Raw genomic sequence first — 24,106 nt, forward strand, 5'->3', positions numbered from 1 at the left:
TCCCTTTATGTTAAATGCGTGCCTGAGATCGGGCGTAGCCGAAACTCTATTACCCCTGAACGGTGTGCCACTATTCAGATTGAGTGAATCGCGCCACAGGCATAGATGTTCCTTGGCATCCACTCAGCCCTGTTTCTATTCATAGCTCTTTAGGTCTGGACCCGTCAACTTTAAGCTGCCGGACTATCCGAAGTCAATTGTCGTAGAGGCCATACACAAAATAGAATCAATATGAAACTATTGAGTTATTCTTGAAGAGCAACTTTCAACAACCAAAGCTATTACAATGTTGTGGGCCCACCACACAAGGAATTTGTTTGGACTTGCAATGAATCCGGCTCATCCATCGGGAAGCAATGGAAAGACCACGAATGAGATTACTGGAATATGCGAAACGATGCAAAGAGAACCCTCAAAGAGAAGCGCCCCCACCGTGAAAAGACACATTTCGAACACCGATTCTACATTGCCAGAGTACCTCCACTTGAGTAGCTCGTCATCGACTACAAAGTGACAGCATATCTCGAGGTCCTAGATCGAGCATGGATACGGTAAGTGAAAACTATGTGTGTTTTGCTTTTTGGAATGAGGGTTCTGATGAAAGCGATTATGAAGGTGGAGGTGTGTCTTTTGGTTTCGACGATATATGTGTGTCCCACTCTCGTCAATGGGCTTGTCCTAGTCTCGTACCTACTATATAGTCAAGTACGGAGTACGGAATATGTGACCGAGTCTTCGGGCGAGTCAACGATCGATAAGAATCCCGACATTTTCAAGCTTCAATGGGTGGGTCTGTGATTTGGCCCCATCACACAGCTTACGCGCCATCCCCCAACAGGTTTAAGTGTTGACTGCTAAGTCTAGACTGCACCAAATTACTGCGTTGTTAAGGGGTGATTCTTTGATTGAGCCTTGGCGTAATACATACTTCCTTTAGCGGCCAAGCGATAAGACTAAGCGAGGGTAATAGTACGCACCAAACCGGCCATTTCGACCGAATGGCTCCAATTGCTTGAGCGACATGCCACTTATGCATGTGTTCAGGTTCATTGATAGGACAGGGAGCGAAGTAGCCTTGCTGTCTGTTGTCGAAGGATTCAGGTATATGTGGGGAGCCGCTTGAGGCTGTGCCAGTACTTTGATGCCTATAAATCAGACTGCGGCTCTTCTCCAGCATTCAAGAGTTTCGAGAGATCTACTCAATGTACAGCGAGGACATTTTTTTTTGGCATAATAGCATTTTGCAAAGCCTTCTGCTGGATGTGAAGTCTTCTGCTTCTGCTGCTGCTGGTCCGTCTGCCGCTGCGTCTCGACCCTCACCAGCATCGCTTTGAGGCAATGCCATAGAAATCACTCTGCATACCTCTTGTATTAAAGACTCCTTGTTATTCAACTTTTGGTCTACACCCATCGTCATTGATTCCTTCAGAGCCATGTTTCCCATTCGAGGCTCTCCCGGTATAGGGCTACTGGCCATATGTCTACTCCTGACTATCATTGGTCTCGCCAACCTCAATAGCAACGACAAGCCCATCGACTACCGCAACCCCTCACATAATCCTCGCGGGAATAGCATTCATAACGACCGGCCGGGACCTCGCGGTCTACAATACGCTGCCAAAGAAGGCCGCCGCCAAGCGCGAAGAAGTGGCACTCGCAGCGCCTCCATCTCGGCCACACGCACGTCTTCCCCGCAGCCTACGCCTACTTGCTACATACCAGGCTCGCTCACCCCCTGGTACGATGTAGAGGTAGACAAGCTGTGCCAATGTGACCACTACGAGTGGGACGACGGCAGCGCAACGGCGAACGCGGGTTGGTACGGCGGGACGGCGATTTGCGGGGCAACTTGTGTGCCGCAGATTGCGAATCAAACTAGATTGGTGAACGAAGCAAATGGAAGCTTTTCGGCGTGTATGGGGGCTTGTATGGGATCTTTTGACAAAGCCAAGATGAAGAATAAAAGACAAGCGGACGAGTATTGGTTTTGTCATGGGGTTAACTTTAAGAAGGGGGAAAAGTGTGAGTTTATTGGTGCTATTCAGTATGATCATTTCACAGGGGACCCGTCTGAAGGGCAGTGTTGGGATAATGGACTTACCCCCAGCGGATGATGGAACGTGTGTGGAGGTTGTTGAGGATAAGCAAAATAGGGTTGCATCAAGACAACAACGCGAACGTGCAAATGCCAATTATTCCTCCAAGACAATCTACCTAGGTATCTTCACATATTGTTGAGCAGAGAGCCTACATTTACCACACCATTACCCCCCTACTTACCAAGTATCCCCATCAAATGCTTCACATCAACATTCTCCAGGTTCTTCACCAGCGCTGCAACCTCCTCAGCTGTCTCTTCACCATAGACCGGTGCATAAAGTCTCTGGAACTTTGCTTTCACGCCTTCCCAATCAATGGGCCTCTCTCTCTCCCCAAGAGGAAGCATACAGGATTTGCTGACCTCGGTGCCATCCGCCCATTCAACCTGAAGCTTGCTTTCGAATGATTTCAATGATTCGTCAACCTCGGCGATGATCTTACTGGATAAATCTCGCACGGTAGGATCGTCTCTCTTCTCATACACGGCCCATCCCAGGTCAAGACCGTAGAGGTACGAAGTGGCAGTCTGGTAGTAGCTGCTGAACTGAGCATCGACGACTGTCTTTGGATGGATCTTGTTTGGGACCGGCGCACCAACAATTTCCCAGCACGGCTTGGGCAGACCGACAACTATCTTGGCAACTTTCTTGCCCTCACTTCTCGCAACACGCCCAATCTCCGCCGCCATCTCAATCTGCCCGTGAGTCATTCTGCAAGCTGGAAATGGCTTGATAGCAGTCTCAACCAGCTCCCACCTCTTCCCCAGATCCTGCACGGCGAGGGCATTCAGATCCGCGCCCTGGGCGTAAGAATTAAGGAAGCCATCTTTTCCCTCGATAGCCTCGGCAGCTCCAACAACGCCGGCGTCTGCCAAATTGACGCACAGCAAGGCATCCGCAGCCGCGAAGCCAGCATGAAGCCGCTTATTCCAGGCTCCGTTCTCGAGATACTGCATGCTGCCCGCGGTCTTCGACAATGCCAGCCCGAATGCGTTCTCGACCGCCCCGGCGGAGAGGCCCCGGAGGTTGGAGATTGCCGCCACGGCGCCGAAGATGCCGCACGTCGAAGTGTTATGGAAGCCCTTTGGGTAGCCGCCCATGCCGATCGCCTTGGAGATCCTGCAGACAGTCTCATAGCCGACGGCGAGGGCGGCGAGCAGATGGCCCGATGCAAGGTCGGGCATGGTCTCGGCTTGTGCGAGGGCGGCGGTGATGACCGTCACGCCTATGTGCAGAGTGCCCGGTGCATACGTATCATCGAAGTCGAGGGAGTGAGACAAGGCTCCATTGAGGAGCGAAGCGGTCGACTGGGTGAAGGTGGAACCACGGCCGAAGATCGTCGATCTCCCAGACTCTCCGATGCTTAGCTTTTTGAGCGCGGCAAAAAATGCTGGCGTCGAGTCTGCGTAGCTGACTGCCCCCAAGGATACGCCGATGTAATCGAGGACCAGCTTCTTCAGAGTTTCGGCGACCTCGTACGGGACGGACGAGGGCTCGGTAGTTGACGCGAAGTGCGCGAATGCTTTGGTCGGAGAGCGCGTGTGAGATGCCGCACCCCCATTTTCTTGGGCAAAAGGCTCTGATACTTGTTGCGAGGCCATTTTTATGATTTGAACTTAGAGTGATAGACACAGTCCAGTTGTCGCGTTGCGCAGAAACTCGCAGCGAGTTTATCCCCACTTTGAGGGTTCACGGCAATTAATAGCCGGATACTTGTGCAACCAGGACTAGCCTTAACTTTACGCGGAGGACATATAGCCTATTCACAAGCGATGCGGTTCTCTAGGAGAGGGGTTGTGGAAGTTGGGGATAGTCCGCCGAGGCGGCCCCGAAACCAAGGATGGATGCTCCTGTGCTGTGAATAATGACGAATTAGTGCAAAGCAACTGATGACCATCATCTTGATTTTGGCATAGTGGGTGGAAACGTCCGTAAATTTATTACAATCTTTCATGTCTGCTGGAAACGTCGATTCTATCATTGACACCTAAAGTGTCAAGAATCGAACCAAAAAGCCATAGAACCGTTGAAACTTGTTAGAGAACATAAACCTCATATCCACGAGAGCTGCTTTTCTACCACCGTCTGAATGGGTGAGTAACGGAGCTTTGAATGCAGGTTCACTGGGAGAGTCTTGGATCGACCCACGAGAGTGTGAGCTAGTCGTTTCGATTACGAACAAGCTATCCAACTGTCGAAGACCACGATGTCAATGCCCGATATCATCCAAACAAGGAGACTATTCCAAGGAGGCTATATCATGTCTTGGCCTATTGTTCCACGAATAAATGGCTCTTGAAATCAAATCTAGATGGCTGTCATCGATATACGCGGTGAAATACTTATTACGGATGGGGCGATTCCTTTTGACTGTCTTAGCTGGGCACTGAGAGTCTCCAGTCTTTGTCGCCAGTATAAATCAGGACTATTGACTATAAGCCTAACGAAACCCATTCATGCAAGTTTCAACGTCATCATGAGTTGACATCTTCACGACTGCGTAAGAAATGAAGGCTTCGGAAACATGATCATTTACAAAAGAATGCGCTGACCCTTCCACCATGCACCACACGGGTTTGACACTTTTGGCGCTGATTACATACACTATTAGGACAACACCGCCACAGACTCAAAAATCGCAATAAGTCATGAGGGAATCCCCTGTGGCTTGGGTACTTCCTTCTTTAGAAGGGTATATAACAGGAACATTTCTCACATGAGGTTATGCCACAGGAGGCTATACTACAAGAGGCTGTTCTTCACAGGGATTCATTCCTGTTAGATGATATCTTAGGCTTATTTACCACATAGATATCATTTTCTTTTTCTTTACCCCACCTTTTTGTTTTCCCTACTCACTCTAGATAGATTCTGTGGCCGTAAAACCGACTTCCGGGCTCAAGCCTGTATCTTCTGATATGGCTTCTTCTGAAATCAGATGCATTGTAATGTAGTACCATCAAGTTTGTTGCCTTAGTATAGGGCAAATGCGCAACCTGACACGACAAAATGAAGGGGGGGGGGGCAAAGATTGACATTGATGTGCAGACCAGGAAAAGGAAACAGCATGTAAATAAGAGGAATGCAGGAACAGAGAACGTAATTGAGTGGCATAAGTAGCAATTAAATATAAAGCAAGGCATGACAACAAAGTTCATACAATGCGAGAGGAACTTGGATCGATCCAGTAGTAACAGCCGGGACTCGGGTCTTCGTTGTTGGCAGCCAGTATTGGTTAGCCGGGCATGGAATTTCCACTAGTAAAAGGATTACCAAGGGTTCGGGTGACATGCAGCTGTCCCAGGACACTGGCCCTTCAATCTCCAGATCTACATCCTGGAAGATCTACGTTGTTGGTGGAAAATCACTCGAGCGTAGCAGCCGGGCTCGGTGAGGCTCAAAGGCCATCAAACCGGGCAAAGAAGCTTAATTCGAGCGATTTTGAGCCGCAGGACTGGAGATCGGCAAAATCCCGTTGCTCATCAATGTGGGGATCACTGGGGTCCGAGGTCTACGTTGAGACGAATGAGACGAACTCTGGAACAGGCCAGGGTTGTGAGACGCCGAACCCCTGAGGCGCCCTTTTCGCTTCGAAATAACCTTAAACATTGCTCGAATGAACTTGCCCGTTTTACGCGGACTAGCCGTTGGCGCGCTTGGAATACAAGCCTCGTCTCCTTAAAGTAGTTATTGCAGATGTTTACGATGACTCGTCCCGTCTCATCCCTCGAATGTCACACAGACCCCTGCAGCGGTAATGTCAAACTGCTAGTGTTCAGGCGGCGGCTTGGCGATAGCTTCAAGGTTAGATGGCATGCGAGCACATCAGCACATAAATACATCGGGCTAAGGGCACACGATCTTGTGCGATTCTCGATGTGACAGCAGCACATTCTCGTTGAACGCCTCTCTTCATTCTCTACCGCCGGTCGTTGGATTTGTTTTAATATTTCACGTTTCGATTCTCTCGCTACCGTCTAAACGCCACTCCCTCACTTTCCACAGTTTTAATCCGCCTCTCACTTTCTATCAAAATGAGGTTCGCCTACATCGTCACTCTCTTTGCCGCAACGGCGTCCGCAGCGAGTCTGCAAGCCCGGAAGAAGGGCAAAAAGGGTGCCGCCGCAGGTGCAGCTGTTGGTGCTGGAGCCGCTACAGGGGCGGCCACAGGAGCGGCCGCCGGCGCGGCCGCGGGCTCAGCGAACACTGCGGCGACTGGAGCTGTCCAAAGGGGAGCCTCCACTTTGGTTTTCAAAGAAGATGGTGGCGTTCCCGGGAATGAGTGCCTGACCTTCCGCAACAATGGTGAGTAGACCATGCCGAATATCTACCAGAATCTCATGGACACTAGCTGACATTTCCCGCCAGGTGAAATCGTCGATGCGGCTTGCGTCAATGAGGCCGCCGACCGACAGATAACCCCCTCCACACTCAACGGAGCCAATGTGCTTCTTGTCCAGAGGTCATTCACCGCCGGATTCAGGCCTGACCTGGTTGGAGTGCAGGCTTGCGTTGGCTTCAACGGCACTACCTTCCGGGCTGAGGATTGTGCCGCCAGCGGCATTGAACTGGTTAGCTTCGATGAGGCTAAGAGCCAGCTGGTTGCGACGGGTGGAGCTTGCCAGAGTGGCCATGACGGTGCTGCCCAGCTGACAGTCGATGAGACGGGACAGAACTGTGCTACTCTCACCACGACCACCGTCACACCAACAGCCCCTTAGTAGGAGGTCCAAACAATGCTTTGGACATGACCTGCACAACAATATACTAGGAGCACACACTTAATATTAAACTTCTTCACTGGCAGCTCCTTGCAACCACTGGAAAACATTATGAGCGATGTACGCGCAAGAAAGAGCTCTGTCCTATCTGCTTAGCTGAAATGCCCTGTTCGACTTTGATTTGTCCCTTCTAAGACCAAATTATTTATCGACATCAAGTTTGAACTTTCTCAGTAACAGAATTGTATGTTGACAGAATTGTACGTGATTCAAGAGGAGCGTTGTTACCAGAAACGTCTCGGCTAATCTAAATAAGTGGTACATTTGCCAGGTAGTCAATCAATCGCTGCCAGAAATTTACAAAAGTTCCAATGAGGACTAAGACATGAATCCATTCATCTCAGTCTGCGCGCTTGACAGAGAACGTGTTGGGGGTAAAAGTCCCGTCCGGGTCAGCAATCTTCCTAGCCTCCATCAGCCTTTCGTACTTGGCCCGGTCATCGTAGTAGAACTGCCAGGAGGCGTCGAGGTCAAAACTTCCATATGAGCCCCATAGCACGCGGCGATCTTGCTTGCTGAAGATGCCGTCGGGTCCGATACCCTGCACGTCATTTGTCTGTGCCCATTGCTCCGCGTCATCCTTCTTTGACGGCTTGTGGAACGAGTCGATAGTGAAGCACAATGTTGAGTCCCGCCACTGCCGCATGTTGTCAGTCCTTAATTCTTGAGTCTCGGTGTTATCAGATTCTCACTTACACTAAAAGACGTTCCATTATCAGCATTCGTCCTAAACCGCGAGTGCTTCCCACCAAAACACTGCAGCTGAGCCGAAAGCCACTGCCCATTCCCAACAGGCCGAACAATTTCGTCCATCCTGCCAGCCACCCAGTCCACCCAACCATTGGTGCTTAGCTCCGTTGACGTCGTCAGGTACGTTCTCTTGACATATGGAAGATCAAATTCCCCTACTACGCGTTAGTCACCTGATACGGAGCCCGAAGGGATGCATTCTGAAAGACTCTGATAGGAGACGAATGGGCAACTGTAGTGGGAGAAAACTTATACTCACTTGTATTCCGGAAAATCCACTGGGCCGTCAACTCGGACATGGGCTTCTCTTTGACGCCGCTCTGGAACCAACAACCGGTGCGCACCCGGTCGAAAAAGGTCATATCGGGTTTGTCGTCCTTACTGAAGGGGACATATTGGGCATACACGACGATCATGCGCGGCCAGGCCGGATTTCCGTCCTCCCCGAATATCTCGGGGTGTTCCTCCTCCATCTTATTATCCAACCCGCCCATCAAGCCCAGGATATCGAATGACGCGCTGAGAACGCTGATGCACAGGTCGTAGTTCCGTGGGAACTCTTCGTCGTCATTCATCTCCGCCAGTACCTGCAAGAGGGACTTGAGTTTGTCTTCGTCGTAGAGATGCAACACTCTCACACCCATGGAGCCCTTGTAGTCGGCATCGCGGTGGACCTCGACGGTGAAGTGCGTCAGCACGCCCAGATTGCCCGGGCTACCTCCCAGCCAGGCGTAGAAGAGCTCGGGGTCGCCGGCGCGCGTGATCTCCTTCTCCTCACCGGCATGGTCGATGATCTCCAGAGAGCGGATGTGGTCCCCAAACAGGCCGAAGCTACGGCCTAGTTGGCCATAGCCACCCGTCTGCACATGGCCGCCCACATGTACGGCTGTGCACTGTCCATGGGGCACGAAAGCCTTATGCTTTCCAAGGAACGCGTTGAACGCGCCAAGGCTCCAGCTCACACTGGCGTGGACGTAGCTCTTATCGTCCTTCTCAAAGTATGCTAGGTCATCAGACGCCTTGAACGTGTCGCGGAGGTCCAGCAGGATGTTGGATTTGCCGGTCGATGAGGCGCCGCTGTACTGGTGGCCACCAGTACGGATGGCAATGGCCTTGTTCTGTTCCTTCGCGAAGAGGACTGCGAGCTGAATATCTTTCTTGTTCTTTGGCTGGATGATCAAGCCTGGCTCCATGTCATGGTCGAGACCGTGGGTCGTTGTGGCATATTGGTATTGCCAGTCAGGATAGTCCTTTGTCCCGATGGGGAATTGCTTGCCTGTGACGCCCTCTATGGTTGCCATTTTGCGTGGTTTGTGAGTCTCAGTGGCTCCTGAGAAGAGCTTCCGCCATATTCTTTTCACCGGTGCGAGAAAGGCTCTTATATGCTTCAACTGGATCTTACCAAGCACAAGACGCTGACCGGTCAACTTGTGGCTGCGCATTTCGGCTGCGTATCTTACTCGTTCGTATACGATTCGCTGTCAGCTGAAAGTGGGACGGATTAATTCCTTTGTTGCACAAAGAAGAGAGACGCAGGCGGCTACGTTCCGTGGGCGATACAAGAACGGTTATGTAGCACATCGCCAGAGTTGGAACCGTGGCAGCAGGAGCCATTCTCTATATACCTTGGTCAGATGTCTTCTTTCGCGAAACCAGGTGTAGAATCAGTTGATGCTAACAGGTGAGTTTGTTGCCGCGTACCTTGTATGAATACGCTATGTTGTCAGATGAGATGTGGCGTGGGCATGTGGGAAAGGGTACTGCTTGCATTTCTTTCAGCTGAGATGGGCTGTGTGTATGTGACAAAGAACACTACAACTGTTATCTCAACTGGTGCCCATGATATGTGATGTTTCTTTGGACTTGTAGACCACCGTTTCGCTGGATAAACAGGGGTGGTCATCTTTTTGGGGGCTGTCGTGGTCGAACACCTGTGCATACGGGAAAGGATACTGCTTGTACTGCTTTCAACGCTAATCTTAGTCACCCAATCTTTTACAAAAACGATCATCTGCCAACATGTCGTCCGCCGCTAATACTATTCCACAGCTTCACACATGTCAAAATTCTCATTGCTTAGTGAGTGCAGCATTTTCTAACCCTGAGCAAAGTGGTCGTTCTGACTGTATTCGTCGTGGTTGGTCGCACGAGGTTGACTATTTCGTGGCTGCAGCTGACGTTGCAGTAAGGCTGCAGGTTGCAACGTCAGCTGCAAGTGAGCTTACATGTGTTCATGATTCCAACTCTTCCGGACGAATAGCATGTCAATCATCGGTGGCTATGCCTTATTTGTGCACGTTTGCAAGCTGATTTGGCTAACGAGAACTCACATGTTTCGTCACATCTGTGCTGGAAAATTAGCTTCTGCTGAACATCCAGTGATTCACATTAGGGGTCATCTCCATTTGAATTTTGTTTCCCGCGTCAGTTTGAGCAGATTGGTGCAACGGTACAAAATCGATTATTTGCGCGTCAAAGTTTCGCGAGTCTAGACGGTCAGGAACTTGTCCGGAACAGAGTGGGGCTTCCAGCTGAGGATCGTCTCAGCTTCGCTCGCCAGTGTTCGAGCCATCCTAATCCGAGTCGTGATATCCACATCTTAGACGGGACGTTTTCTGACAGGAGTTTCTACGTAACACATCAGTGTCGAACCAGTATTTTCGAGGCGGGCAGACGGAAACCTGCCGGTGTATTGTAATCAAGAAACACATTCAAAGACCTTGTATAAGTCCATTGCAACTTGGAATTTCGAATGTGGACGATCTTGGCGTTTTCAGACTGTTGACTTTCAGCGCGAATACATACTTTGTTTGAAACGTCTTGCTGTTTGCCATGATCCGTAAACCTCTCATCGCCCTGTGGGCTGTAGCAACGCTGGTCGTTGGGAAAACACCCTCAGGGTTCACACCGGCTTCCGATACCGATTTGATCGTCGTCTACGGCCAAACTCCAGCCATGAATGGCGTCGCCGTCGATAAAGCAGGTAAGACTGAACTACGTCCTACTTTACAGTCAACTGGGTAGTTCCCTGATCATGAACAGCCACGGCTAGCGCACCAATCATTGCTACAACATCGCGCCTTACCGGCACCTCGTACACCGTCGTCATGGTCGACCTCGACATACCCTCGGAGCAAAACCCACATACTTTCTTGCACTGGATGCAGACTGGCCTCACTCCGGCTACAACAGCCACGACAATTCTAGCCTCCAATGGAAGTACTCAAGCATTTACTCTATCCAATGCCAAGAACACAAGTGCTCTGGTCGCCTATACTCAGCCCGCACCTCCAGCTGAGAACCCACTTAGCCATAGGTATACCCAGATCCTGATCGACACCAGCACTATGAGCTCAGACGGTCTGTCCGCGCTACAGTTTGCAGCAGAGACGCGCGTGGGGTTCGATACCGACTCTGCGCTAGAGGCTGCCGGGTTGAGCAGCAATGTCGTTGCGGGCAACTCATTCAACGTGACGAACCCTGGCCAGGCCGTCGCGTCCCTCAAGCTGGGAAACTCAACATCAAGTCAAATCGGGAGTGAAGCAAGCAATGACCAGACGAATGATCAAAGGATCAAGTCCAATAATGGGACTCGGGGATTTGGAACTGCGGACGTCGGCGGTGGTTCCAATGCAGGAGGCACGCTCACATCCACAATCTCCTCAGCACCGGCCGGGGCTACAGCAAACGTCGCAAATGCTGGGACAGATGGGAGTAGTACCTCGGCTGCCCTAGAATTCTCACGTAGAGATTCTTCCTTGCTGATGAGTACATGCATTATTGCTGTCTTTGTTCTGAGCCTTTAGAGAGGCGCTCGAATACAATCCGCACTGACTGTCAACCTTGTATGATATCAATTAATGTGGTATGTCGCTTTCTCTGCGTCTATCAAAGTATATAGATCTAAATATAAGACAGCAGGGGCAACCTCCGAATCGAAAGTGTCGATTTTCACAACTTCGGCTCCGGTGGTTTAGAAGACGCCCAGCTCTCTAGGATGACATTCCTCTTACTGTCCAGTCTCTCCTGCGTCACCTCATATAATCTTGGTACACCAGTGCTCTTAAAATTCACCTCATCTAAGGCCATTTCGGCAATAGCCTTCGCCGAGAGGAATATTTGAGGCATACCGTGACCGGTAAAACCGGCGATGATCAATTGATTTGGGCGACTGGGCACGGGGCCAACGTACGGCCATCCATCGGATGAATACCCCATTACTAAAAATGCAGTCAGAAAAGAAGAACGATAATTCAGAGTTGGCTTGATGAACTCACTCCCTGTCCAGACCTTGTTAGTGTAGGCCCCTGAGTCTTCCCAGCCCTTGAAGTTCTTCTGCATGTAATCATCAAAGTAATGATGAGCACCACCCGTCGTGATGAGCTTGTCGTCTTCAACGCTATTGTACCAGCTGTCGAGATCCTTATAATATCTTTCCCTAGCGCCGCCCACAACGATGCTGCCGTCCAACCGCGGGATGAGATACTCGTACTCAGTAGGCGACCATCGTATGATGTAGCTGTTTGGCAAATGTGGGGCGGGTTTCGTTCTTGGGACAATATGGCTGCAGATGCCCTTGACAGGCACAATCTTGTTCTCAAACTCTGGTAGAATCGAAGAAGTGTACCCGTTCGTGGCATAAATAACTTTCTTCGCCCTCAAAATTCCCCTGTCCTTGGTCGTCAGAGTGTAATAACCATGAGCATCTGGCTTCGCCGACACCCCAGTGACAGGCGTGTGCGTCTGCAGGTTCACCCCCGCGTCCACCGCCTTCTGCAGTAGGGCACAGATGAGCTTGTACGGCCACAAGTGACCCGCCGAGTAGCTGACACAGCCCTTGGCGCCTTTCACACCCGAGAGCTGCTCTGCGCCGGGACCTCCCTGGTAGGAGACGTCCTTCATGACCTCCAGGCCCCCCTTGCGGAGGAGGTCGAAGCCAGCCTTCATGCGATCGTTTATGGCGTCTGTCATGAGCGCATCGACGGCCCGGGTTAGCACGAAGTCGCAGTCTATTTGCTCATCCTCAATTGCTGTCTTGAGCGCGGCGAGAGTGGCTGCCTCGAACGAGGCGCACTCGGCTGCCGTCTCGAAGCCGTGGGAGACTGCCACGGATGCCGGGCGATTGTAGGGGTCTGGCTTGAGATGACCGCCTGAGATTGATCAGCATGGTGGTAGAAAAGCAGAGAGTCTCGGGGTCTTTCTTTACCATTTCGGCCAGTTGCGCCCGAGCAGGCCTGACGCGCCTCGAGGATGACTATTGATGGTGGTGGAACAGCTTTGTCTTTACTTTGCTTGAGTATGTGGTAGACCACTGAAGCTCCCGCATAGCCAGCCCCTACCACGGCGATGTCGACCAGGGATGGGAGCTCACGGGTGCTTCGGTGGTTGTCAATAGGGTGGAGCTCACTCCTCCAGAAAGAATCTGTGGAGTTGGCCACGGGAAGTGGGGAAGGCGCCATGCTTGTTTGCGGCTCTGGCTGAAGAAAACTCAGGGTAGCTTGACGATCACGGTTACTGGAACGGCTTGAAGTCTTTTGGTCCCCATGCGGCCCAGCAATGGTGCATAATTGTGCTGCACTGAAGTTATAGGGCCCAAGAGCTTTTCAGGGGTGCATTCCGGAGTATGCCGACATCGAGCCGGTGGGAACCCGGATGGGCAGTGAGCTTATCAGGCGCGGACCACTGTTTCTCGGCAGTCGGAATCCCGGCCGGTTGCGTATAGATAATTCAGGCGATGACACACACAGGCGAGAGCCGGGCCGGGTAGGCATGTTGATTCATTCTCTCTGGCTCTGGGCCTATTCACGACGATGATACCACAACGATCAATGGCGACAAAGATAGATTCCGGTTGCATTGTTCCTCAGGGTCCTCTCAACCGACCCAGATGACTACAATGACTGCCAGCCAACATTGTGGAACACATCAAGACACTTTTAGAGACACTCGAAGAGAACAAGTCGAGTGGGAAGATACTGCGACCTCCTCCCGATCCACATAAGCTCTCAAGTGAGCCAAAGATATGGGAACACAATTTAAAATGAAGCCATAGCTACAGATATGAGTCCCATACCCGCCTTGAGAGTCATTAGGCTTATTGGGTCGCAGCAATGATCTTGTCCGCCATCTCAGGCAGCGTAGGCGCAACAGCATCCAGCTGGCCGAAGACATCGTAAAGAGGCTCCGCCTCCAACACCGTGCAATATGCTCCGTGAAACCTATAGGAGAACTTTAGTTCACTCATCTCCATCTTCTCGTATCATCATCAGGCAAGGGGCTAAAAACTTACCCAACCGTCCTTGCCGTGCTCACATCCCACATGTGTGCAGCTGCAAACCACGGCTTCTTCCCGTCCTTGCTCAGCCTCTCGAGCAACGGCCTGTATGCATCTGGGACTGGCTTCGCGACACCCACGGTATCGCAACTGAGCAGGTTCTCGGCGGGCATGTCCACCCCAGCCGACCTAAAATAACCGCCCACGCGCGCAATATCACCAGCCGTGAAGCACCACACCGTGAACCCCGCATCGCGGAGCTTCTGCACACACTCCTTCGCCCCGGGTCTCAGATAAAGCTTCTGCCATTCGCCCACGAGCCACTTGACGTCCTCCTCCGCGCAGAACTCCCTCGGCTTCTGCACACCAGCGAAATGGAGCATCCGGTAGAAGAGCGCGCTGAACACCTCGAAGAAGGGCTTGTACCGCCCAGAGAGCGAGAGGTATGTGTACTCGCGCTCGGCGGTCTCGATCCAGCACGCGCCGAGCAGCTCGGACTTGATGCCCGCTGCCTTGAGCTTGTCACCCAGGCGCTCGTCCATGGCTTCCCAGAGCCGGTCGTGCGCTACCAGTGTGCCTACTACGTCGAAGACGACATCTTTGGTTGCAGAGATGGACATCTTGGTCTTTCTGAGTCAGGTGGTGTCTCTCCAGGGTATGCTTCTAGTTGACGTGTGTTCGCTGAATCCGTTGCGTGATGGAGAATGGGTTGCGTTGTGAGGGGTACTGCGATCCGGAATACGTTGATAGGCTTGCAGAAAAACATGTGTTTTCTCCAAAGAATCGAACTATTGTAGCCGGGCGTCACTGTGAGTCACGGTGATCTTCGGACCGGCGAACCCGGACTGAAGCGGCAGTTCCGGCGATCAGAGCCGATCCGAACGGCAGGGATAGATAAGCCGGTGATTGATCGACCGTATGTGAAATTCTCCGGGAGGACGATTTCGGTTCTCGGCCACTTTCTCAAAATGTCAATCGCCGGCCCGGGATTTCTGGGCGGTGGTGAGGACTGGGCATAGCTACATTGTATTTGTGCAGGCTGCATGCAGCGATACGGATTTCGAGGACATTGTCGATTGCTCTTCAAGACAAGATGGATATGCACATTGATCATTTGTAACATTGGGTATACGCAGAAGTCACAATGGTCTTCACTGGACCAACTCAAAGCATGGCCAGACTCGGCCGCTTTCACACACCAGTCCTTGTTTTAATAAACTTGTGTTCAACACGGTCTCGAAGTTAAATAAGTCCCGGCCACCCGTCCAACGCGCCGAGCTCAGGGAAGCCACCAAACAGGCTCAAATCATCAATCTGCTCCACTCGCAGACCAGCATTGTCCATCAATGCCATCCATCTGGCCGAATCAGGGCTATGCTCAGCCAGATCCGGCGGTGGGCCCAGTACACCTGGACCCGCTGGCATCCCAGGATAAGGTGAAGGGACGGTGGCCATCTCGAGGGCCCTGCCATCCGACCTCTTGAATCCCCTTGCGGTACCATCCTCCTGGTGGTGGTGATGCGATTGTTGCTGTGGCTCGCCACCACCAGCACCACCAGCACCACCAGCCGGCCACAGCGCAGCCCACTCGCGAAACCTCTCATAGCCAGTCTTGCCGACATCCATCTCGCCGCGCACGTTGATCTCGACAAACGTCTCGCCCCGGCCCTCCACGAGCCCACCAGCCGCGCCCCGCGCGTCCTGCATGGCATGCAGCCTCCGCACAGCCGTCTCCAGAGCCTCGATGACGCTCGTCTCGCTCTGCGTCGACACGTTGTTGCCGGCGGACATGCGCCGGATCAGCCGCATGCCCATCTCGACGGCGGCCTTGAGCCGCGGCGGCTGCGGGCCCGACCCGGGCACCACCGACTGCGCCAGCATCACCAGCAGCGCGGCGCGGCACGAGCTGAACTCGGTGTAGCTCGAGCGCGCGAGCCCGGTCGTCTCGTGCAGCGTGCGGAGCAGCGCGATCGTGTTGATCGCTGCCTCTACCGCGCGCTCGACGAGTGCGGCGCGGTTCCGTGGCCGTTCTGGGGCGGACTGGGGAGGGGGTGAGGATGATGTGCCTTGGGGGTCATTGGGCCGGCGGGTTACTTCGGGGGACGAAGCGGCTTCTGGAGTGACGCCGCTAGTCTGAGAGAAGATGAAGGGCCGGCCTACGAAGATGTCGTTGAGGTATAGGCAAAGCTTGAGGTGAGCGTTTGAGCGGAAGTTTGGCGATGATGGAGTTGGGTTCTGAACGTCTGGGTTGAGGGTGGACCACCAGGTGTGAAGGGCCTGGCATATTACCACGATGCGTTCAAAGTAGGTTGGTTGAAGATTTCTGGGACACCGTCGAAGCAGCGTTCTGTGACCATCATCAGTAATTCCGAACTCAAAGAGCTGAGAATGCTTACATAAGGCCGCGAGGAAACTTACATGGCGTTGGCGACCTCGCCTAGTCGTGTTGTCATGTCTATCAAAGCAGACATGTTGGCATATCTGGATACTTCGTCGTGCGATCTAAACTCATGCAGGTCTTTGGGGAGCTCTGCATCCACCTCAGTCGCGGAAATGGAAGCTGGCCGGCCGTGAAGTACGCTCACGCGCCTCTCAACGGTGTACGCCGTCCACCACAGCCTGTTGCGAGTCTCGATAGTCCAGGTGTCGAGGTCATTGCCGGCATATTTCCTGTGCATTCCATTTTGGATAGCCATCTTGATTCCTAGCCCGAGGTAAGTATACGCTAAACCATGCGTGTCAAGAGGCAGCGCGTAGTGCGCAATCAGCAAGCAAGCTTGTACGCTCTCCATGGAAGCCATTGTGATGATGTCCGGTATAAGCTTCGAAGCCATCTGATAGAACGTGACGCCAACGTCCGAGTCTGTATCAGAAGGCCCGCTCGGCGTCTTCTGCCCATCCCTGTCAGCGCTATCAGGTTCAGACAAGCTGTCCTCAGGCGGCCCAGCAGCCATGTGCGCGAATTGGGTCCCAATGGCCAGCACCATGAGCACCGAGCACACCCAAGCCGAGTCCTCGCTGTTGACGTGGCCAGGCGCTTCATACAGGAACTCGAGCTTCTTCCGCAGCCAGGACTCCTCCACATAGAAGCAGTTGACCTGTGCGTGCCGGAAGTACACTTGCACAAGGAAGTTGGCGACGGCTCGGGGAGGGAGGCAGCTGATGACACTCTGCACCAAAGACTTATGCGACTGAAGCTGTGTTGCTCGCCAGTACTCGAGGATCTTCATGCCCTTCCTGGGCGCCGGTGCAGCGCCGCGGGCAGACGCCTGATGCAAGTTTCTTGCGTCGCGGGCGTCTAGCCTGGCTGACGAGATCGGGATGTCGGAGTCGAGACATTGGCTGAGTCTACGGCGAAGTTTCTGGGAGAAATTCCAATGGGAGAACTCTCCAGAGTAGTCTAGGGCAACCTTAGCCATCACATTTTAATCACGCGCGAAAAGATGAGCTCTTACGTGCTATGCTCTGGGACAGCGTCTTCACCGTGAAGTTTTCGTCCTCGAGAGTCAGGTCATCCAGGTACTCGGGCTCTGGTCTCTCGTCTCCAACATCGCTCCCTGGCCCTGCTCTCTGCCTGACCTTGTCTGCCATGCGCCGAAGATTGCTCAAATCCATGGGCACGTTCCCAAGCAGGTGCTGGACGAGACTCTCGAGACATTTGACCCTTTCCTCGGACCGCACATCGTCACCGCCGCCGCCGCCTCCGCCGCCACTGCTGCTCTCCCCAGTGGACCTTACTGAGGCTGCGTGTGCATGCTGAGGACGTTGCTTGCTCGAGTACGAGCTTGTCTGGGCTGTGAACCCGGCGGCTACCGGCGTGAACTCGCAGCTACGTCCGGAGCGAGAGCACCGCTGGCATGGATGTCTCCCATCGCATTTTTCCTTCAGTCGTCGACACCGCTGACATGCCCTTGCGGCGCGGACCCGAACGCTGTCCGCGACTCGGCGGCGTTTAGGCTGCGGGGGACTGCCGAGGCTCCTATCCGGGGCGTGGTGCTGATCATGTTGAACTACCACCACTTCGTCTTCCTCCAAGTCCCGGGCCGGTCTCTTGGAGTCTTGCTCGGTGGTTGACGCCATGGTTCCGTAATTTGAGGGTGATAAATACTGAGTAGCCCGAGGGCAAGAAGAGCCCGGCGAAGGTGGTATCGCCAAGTAGACCCTGAGCTTATCAGAAAGGATGGGTCCAAGATTAGGGAGTGTTGATGCTAGTGGGCTACCCTTGGTGAGCTTCCGGGGTAGCCCCTCGTGGCAAGTGGATCAAGTTGAGGGGCTGATGCGTAATGGCTAAAGCCCTGGGTGAAAGCCAACGGCTGGGGACCTCGAAGAATCTAGACTGGTCCTCCGCCAGCTTATCAGAGCGCAAGGAGGGAAATATGTTTATCTAGGCAATACTATCATTGAGATGCCATGCTATCTGCAGCTTACTTTTGGCAATGGATGTTGTCCTTGTTGGACATTTGGGATACTAATCTCAACCTTTTGAGCTCAGAAGGATAGTGAAGGTTAATGAGATCAAATGAACCTGTCTGCTGAAACGAGTAACGCGAGACGTGGTTTTCGAAAAGAAGTCGTATTGCGAGATGATGCATCGATGCCGCCGTCGTGGATTCGAGACATTCACGACAATACACAGTACAAGTTGACGATGCAAACGCTGAGCTTGAAAACACCCTTGAGCCGATATCGGAGTACGTTGATTGGTCAATTCCTGACGTCACGATGGGACGCCTTTACAACCTCATGTCAGCAATTCTCTGGGATGGCTCTCAACAGGTGTCTTGAGTCTTCTTTCAAGCAACACTTCTTTCAGCCGTAACCTCAGCCGGTGCACGATTCGCCATAATCATGCCGTCACAAACCTATACGCTGGCCAGCAGGGTCAAGGTGCGCCAGCTCCTTTCCAGCCCCAGCATATCCGAGATGCTGACTCTCAAGGACAGCTGGCGACGGGCCAGACGATCCCCCAGATCCAGCTCGGGTTGTACATGATGTCCGGCAAGGAGGCCTACCAGTCGACCAAGTGGGCCCTGTCAGCAGGCTACCGAGGCTTTGACTCGGCGCAGATGTACCACAACGAGCGCGAGTCGGGCAAGGCCATCCTGGACTGGCTCAGCAGCCCGGAGAACACCGACGGCCTCAAGCGCGAGGACATCCACTACACCTCCAAGCTGGCGACCTGCAGCTCCCATTACGACCAGGTGCGCCGGAGTATCAAGAAGTCTGTGGACGTGTCGGGCTTGGGCTACGTGGACCTCTTCCTGCTGCATAGCCCGTACGGAGGCAAGGAGGCGCGGTTGACGAGCTGGAAGGCTCTGGAGGATGCGGTGGAGGCGGGCGAGGTCAAGATGGCCGGTGTGAGCAACTACGGTGTTAGACATGTGAGTGCTTGTGCAACTGACGGGAAGAGGCAAACAATACTATCGGATGCGTTTGTGTGACTGACATGGCAACACTGTGCACAGATCGAAGAGCTCATGGCTTCAAGCCCAAAGGTGCACCCTGTTATCAATCAGATCGAGGTCCATCCATTCAACACGCAGATTTCCATACGGGAAACGTGTGCCAAGCACAACATCAACGTGGAGGCGTACGCCCCTCTGGCCAGGGCAATGAGGATGAAGCACCCCAAGATTGTCAGCCTTGCCAAGGCATACTCTTGTACACCTGCGCAGCTGTTTGTGAGGTGAGTACTGTACGAGTGATTGCATGTACCACTCTGTACACGTATCGTATTCTCTCCAGGTGATACTGATCTGCGTGGGGTAGATGGTCTTTGCAGAATAACATGATCACCCTGCCTAAGAGTGTGAAGAAGGAGAGGCTGATCGAGAACGTCGATGTCAACGGCTTTGAGATCTCGGAGGAAGACCTGGCTGTAATGGACAAACTTGACGAGGGTCTGGTTACGGATTGGTAAGTTGATCTTTCTCGGGCTTGGAGACTCTGTTCCTTCATCTTCCACTTCTTTGTCTGACCGAACTGCAGGGATCCGACGGATGCCCCGTGAACAACTATCACTATCCAGGAGGAAAGACTCCTGGACTTGGAAAATTGTCCTTTTGAGATGACCACATACCCCTACTTCATGTTCGCACCCTGTCGAATAATCAGATAACACATCCACCTCACGAATGTTGACTTTGAAAAATGCCATGAGTTCAAAAATGCCGCGGTCACATGCCATCTGCGACGGCCTCCTGACCTTTTCTTACGCAGACAAATCTGCAGTTGTAACATTAATTATACCGCTAAACGCCCATCCAAGCCATGTGTAGCTAAACGGCAGCGAGTCTTACATGAATGGATGATTCAACTCCTGTCACGCAGACAGGGGAGAACAATTCATTGTACCGCTTGAGTCGCACGGCCTAGGGGAGGCGCATTTCGAAAATTATCAGAATCATGATTGCCTTGCACAAATGCTATGTGGTGACCATTTGGCGAGCACACCAAGCCAACTCTTGATTCGAAATGCCTGACGACCAAGAGCCGGTGATCACGGGGCCTAAACCCTTCCTCCCGACTTTCCCGAGTTTGATCAAAGTGGGGGCGTCATCTTGGCTGAATTGCCATTCATCTAGGGATGGTGCCTTGCAAGGAGTAAGTACTCAGACCCTGTTGATCTCATCGAACACATTTCTGATTTCTTCTTGCTCACGTCACTGGAATGTCACAGGCTCCATTCGCAATTCAGTCTCGTACCTTTGTGGTCATCTTAACAGCAGTCCGATTCGGTCGACGAAATGCAATCTGTCACCCCGTTTCTTCTTCTATTGCTACAGGGCGTGTTCTTTGTCCATGTTCGCATTCCCCTCGGTATTTCGAAAGATATGCCACAAACTTGGGACTCCACAAGAGTCTCTGATGAGCCCCTGGGAGCAGTTGTGACAAAGACGCCTCGACATTGGCTCAGATCTCCAACGTGTGGATGGCAGAGCCAGGGCACATGTATGTTTTCATCTGGCGCATCTCAGCGAACATTTCATACCATGAAAATGGTCTTGTTCTTGAACGCTAAGGTTTTATCGTTATCAAATAACTAATCGGTGGGTGGGAAGGGACTCCTGTTCTCTGCGCAAACACGGCCACCGAGGTATGCACCACCTCAGGGCTCTACATAGGCTGTGTTCCAGTTGGAATGGACTCGGCCGATGTGACTTTGAACACCGAGTGTCGTGATCTGGGCCCTGACTACCGCAGAATGGATAACATGTTGGCCGTGACAACGCCTCTTCCGGAATACACCCCATCCAGCTACATGACAGCTGGGGCATCACCCTCTCCAACTTACTCCTCGGCCAACGGCCCACAAATTAGTGCGACATCTTTTCCAATTGCATGTGGCTTGAATACTTTGTGCTGGTAAGAAATGATCAATTTCTCAGCTTTTTGAGACATAGCCGCAGCTGACGATAGCTAATACGTCAATAACACCGACCCCAGCTCATCTGCGTGTGTCACGTGGGCCCGGCCTGACTCGTCGTGGATGTTCAGCAGCACCACAAGCCATGGCTTAATGACTTATCTGTCCTGTGGTTACAGCTATATGAGGGGAGACAATATAATGTTTAGCGAAGTTGAATCATTGAGCTATATGAGCGGTAGCAGCAGCCGAAGTATAGATATCCCCAGCATAATCGGTGGCGTTATTGGTGGGCTAGTAGTAATCGGCCTCCTCGGCTTGGGGGCTCTACTTCTATGGCGCAGAGGAGGTATTTTTAAACGCAATCCTAGCGTGCAAGTAAACAGAGAGGACGGCCAGAATGAACATTTGATGCCAGTCGAGCTACCCCCTGACTCCAAAAAGCCGGAGCTACCATCAGACGCAAAGTCAGAACTACCTCCAGACGCCAGCAAGGCGGAGTTGCATTGCCCCGAGGACTCGACGGTTGCCGCAGAGAGAACACATTTGTCATCGGGGGGAATAGTGAGGGAGTTTCAAACCAGTCTGAGCTTCGATGGCAACCCCAGTCTCACAAATCCATCAACAATTCTGCCCGTGGGCGAGTTAGCAGGGTCATGTGAAGCGGCACAATGAGTCGCTGAACCTTTTGACACAACATCACAAATGCATGATGGACCGGCCAAATAAGAACATTACTATGCCATTACTTTGTATATATATGCAGCATCCATAGTAAGACCGCGAAATGACTTATGTTTGCCTTCTTGCTTCTCGACAAAGGGAATGGCTGATTTGGTTTTTGATTGTTTCCTGCTCTCCCAGGCAGTCATACCACTGAAGAAGCCAGCGTATGATGAAAGTCCCAGTCTCCTGATCTGAATTCCAATGACTCCACAAGCACACTAAAATTTCAATCTCAACTGAATATTATATCGCACGGAGAGTTTACATTGAAATTTGTAAAATGCAATAGTTCATTAACGTAATGTCCTCGAATTCCTGTGAATCACGAGGCACCCAAATGCTTGTGCAAATATCACCATTCCACGCGCCGTGGCATTTTGAGGTCATTTGGCGGCTCTCCGTACATCATGACTCTCTCTTTTGCAATATACCAATTGGCTCTTGTTGGATTACCCCAATAATGTCCAAAACTCGTCAGACTCGCCTCTGGATCGCCGAACCGGATCTCATGCTCAGCGAGTGAGTTGGGGAGCCTTAAGCCCAGTTCCACAACTTTACGCGATCAGGCCAGATATTTTCCATCTCGACACAGGTTCCTAGTTTGATTCTCGGAGTCACATTATTATTCGGTCTTACGGGTAGAGAATGTGGTGAGTGCAAGCAGGTACAGCCCGTTTGTGTGAGCACTCGAGCATATGACATGCATTGTCCCCCCCGCGGCATGGTTTGTGGTGTAATACACATCGCATCGCCATGAAATCGAGTCTTTATGAGCATCACTCTGCTTCGTGTGCCTTTACTCCGATAATTCCAAGAGTTTCAATACCGAACTGAAGCAATTGCCAAGGGTATGCGTTTGCGCGGCAGCAGCCTCCTTAGTTACCTCATAGATTGACCTCACGGGCGGTTGCATTGGTCGACGTGGCCCTTGATAAGCTGATTTCAAGATCGCATCATGCTCGTGTCACCGCGTGTTGTACTCAGCAAACAGTTTGACTCTTCGACTCCGATTTGCCCTTGATATTACCGAAATATCAATAGTGTTTTCGGTCGGAGACGCCTTTTCCTCACATCCGCGAATTTCCTGGGCTATCTGTCATTACCGCTGAAACTACTTGATGCCTGGCCTTATTTGTGACAATACAACTATCTTCTATTGAGTTTTGCAATTGTCTTCAATTCAGATTGCTGTCTTCTGCAGCCAGAAGGCATCACTCTTCTATTGACAAGACAGCCGGCAGGGTCTCAAGGACGATTGCCAGAACAGCCCATGTATGTGGACGAAACTCAAGTGATGTGCTGGAAACTGATAGGTGTAGCAATTAGTCCATCAGTCGTCCATCACTCGACTACCACCCACCTCTCCAATTCGAGAGAATTTGGGGCCAATGGACCAATCCTTCGACATGGCCGGGTCCGGCACCAAAACGGCGATGCTCGAAGCCATCAATCCAAACGTGACCACCAGCAACTCCACCCAGACAAACTCAACTACCATCGGCCCATTCGACGGGAATACCAGCAAACGCAACATCTGGATCATGGCGGGTTTCATGGCCGCTATACTAGTAATTTTTGGCGTGTTTTTCTATTGTTATCGGAAAAGAGCACATCGAAAGGAACGTGAAGCAGGCAATATCAACCTTGCCATCTCGCGACCCAACCCCAAATAGAAGCATTGGGATTTATTGTCGTGTTTGGGTAGTATTCATTTCATTTATTCACATGTGAACAAGGTTTTAAGATCATGACTTGAGCTCTACTCTGATACGAGGGGAAAGTGTATGCGGCAAGAAGATCCAAAGCTCTCTCAGCAAGTAGTCAGGCAAAACTTTCATTAAAATTTCACCCCATTTCAGTGAAATTCACTCACTCTTACCATGTCCTCGCTGGGATGAGCCTTCACATTGGCTATTGGACGCTTTTGTACTGAACAGAGGCTACATACTAGCTATGACTCTCAAAATAGCTTTCAAACCATGTGCAAAAGCCAAGCCACAGATATTGTTGGCCTCCGAGGAATTTCAAACATTTTAGAGTTGGTCTTGTACTTTGTTTGCTTATTTTACTACCCTCGTGCCGGAGTGACACACAATCACCATACAGATAC

The 24,106-nt window shown here is 52.0% G+C and overlaps 10 protein-coding genes across 10 annotated transcripts; 5 read left to right on the plus strand and 5 right to left on the minus strand.

Annotated features, from left to right (window-relative positions):
- Positions 1-1,433: 1,433 nt before the first annotated feature.
- Positions 1,434-2,074, plus strand: J7T55_009766 (uncharacterized protein; the record flags this gene model as incomplete). Its single annotated transcript, XM_053143715.1, has 2 exons — positions 1,434-1,819; positions 2,062-2,074. The coding sequence occupies 2 exons, from the start codon at positions 1,434-1,436 to the stop codon at positions 2,072-2,074; spliced, it is 399 nt and encodes a 132-aa protein (XP_052993285.1).
- Positions 2,075-2,272: 198 nt separating this feature from the next.
- J7T55_009767 (2-methylcitrate dehydratase) lies at positions 2,273-3,700 on the minus strand (the record flags this gene model as incomplete). The annotated part of the gene is made up of 1 exon (XM_053143716.1): positions 2,273-3,700. One exon carries the CDS (start codon positions 3,698-3,700, stop codon positions 2,273-2,275), a length of 1,428 nt encoding a protein of 475 aa, XP_052993286.1.
- Positions 3,701-6,133: 2,433 nt separating this feature from the next.
- Positions 6,134-6,820, plus strand: J7T55_009768 (uncharacterized protein; the record flags this gene model as incomplete). The annotated part of the gene is made up of 2 exons (XM_053143717.1): positions 6,134-6,404; positions 6,468-6,820. The coding sequence occupies 2 exons, from the start codon at positions 6,134-6,136 to the stop codon at positions 6,818-6,820; spliced, it is 624 nt and encodes a 207-aa protein (XP_052993287.1).
- A 400-nt stretch (positions 6,821-7,220) lies between these two features.
- Positions 7,221-9,072, minus strand: J7T55_009769 (fad binding domain-containing protein; the record flags this gene model as incomplete). The annotated part of the gene is made up of 4 exons (XM_053143718.1): positions 7,221-7,517; positions 7,577-7,785; positions 7,890-8,918; positions 9,033-9,072. The coding sequence occupies 4 exons, from the start codon at positions 9,070-9,072 to the stop codon at positions 7,221-7,223; spliced, it is 1,575 nt and encodes a 524-aa protein (XP_052993288.1).
- Positions 9,073-10,462: 1,390 nt separating this feature from the next.
- Positions 10,463-11,436, plus strand: J7T55_009770 (uncharacterized protein; the record flags this gene model as incomplete). The annotated part of the gene is made up of 2 exons (XM_053143719.1): positions 10,463-10,613; positions 10,673-11,436. 2 exons carry the CDS (start codon positions 10,463-10,465, stop codon positions 11,434-11,436), a joined length of 915 nt encoding a protein of 304 aa, XP_052993289.1.
- A 145-nt stretch (positions 11,437-11,581) lies between these two features.
- On the minus strand, positions 11,582-13,089 carry J7T55_009771 (fad dependent oxidoreductase; the record flags this gene model as incomplete). The annotated part of the gene is made up of 3 exons (XM_053143720.1): positions 11,582-11,850; positions 11,908-12,780; positions 12,837-13,089. The coding sequence occupies 3 exons, from the start codon at positions 13,087-13,089 to the stop codon at positions 11,582-11,584; spliced, it is 1,395 nt and encodes a 464-aa protein (XP_052993290.1).
- Positions 13,090-13,724: 635 nt separating this feature from the next.
- Positions 13,725-14,524, minus strand: J7T55_009772 (uncharacterized protein; the record flags this gene model as incomplete). Its single annotated transcript, XM_053143722.1, has 2 exons — positions 13,725-13,848; positions 13,920-14,524. The coding sequence occupies 2 exons, from the start codon at positions 14,522-14,524 to the stop codon at positions 13,725-13,727; spliced, it is 729 nt and encodes a 242-aa protein (XP_052993291.1).
- A 622-nt stretch (positions 14,525-15,146) lies between these two features.
- J7T55_009773 (uncharacterized protein) lies at positions 15,147-17,984 on the minus strand (the record flags this gene model as incomplete). Its single annotated transcript, XM_053143723.1, has 3 exons — positions 15,147-16,251; positions 16,323-17,304; positions 17,360-17,984. 3 exons carry the CDS (start codon positions 17,982-17,984, stop codon positions 15,147-15,149), a joined length of 2,712 nt encoding a protein of 903 aa, XP_052993292.1.
- A 568-nt stretch (positions 17,985-18,552) lies between these two features.
- Positions 18,553-19,914, plus strand: J7T55_009774 (uncharacterized protein; the record flags this gene model as incomplete). Its single annotated transcript, XM_053143724.1, has 6 exons — positions 18,553-18,595; positions 18,718-18,791; positions 18,848-19,285; positions 19,370-19,590; positions 19,674-19,820; positions 19,893-19,914. 6 exons carry the CDS (start codon positions 18,553-18,555, stop codon positions 19,912-19,914), a joined length of 945 nt encoding a protein of 314 aa, XP_052993293.1.
- A 2,542-nt stretch (positions 19,915-22,456) lies between these two features.
- Positions 22,457-23,669, plus strand: J7T55_009775 (uncharacterized protein; the record flags this gene model as incomplete). Its single annotated transcript, XM_053143725.1, has 3 exons — positions 22,457-22,515; positions 23,231-23,268; positions 23,323-23,669. The coding sequence occupies 3 exons, from the start codon at positions 22,457-22,459 to the stop codon at positions 23,667-23,669; spliced, it is 444 nt and encodes a 147-aa protein (XP_052993294.1).
- Positions 23,670-24,106: the final 437 nt, after the last annotated feature.

This window comes from Diaporthe amygdali (genome assembly GCF_026229845.1).
Source record: "Diaporthe amygdali strain CAA958 chromosome Unknown NODE_15_length_991109_cov_64_707514, whole genome shotgun sequence".
In the NCBI taxonomy this organism is placed as follows: Eukaryota; Fungi; Ascomycota; class Sordariomycetes; order Diaporthales; family Diaporthaceae; genus Diaporthe; species Diaporthe amygdali.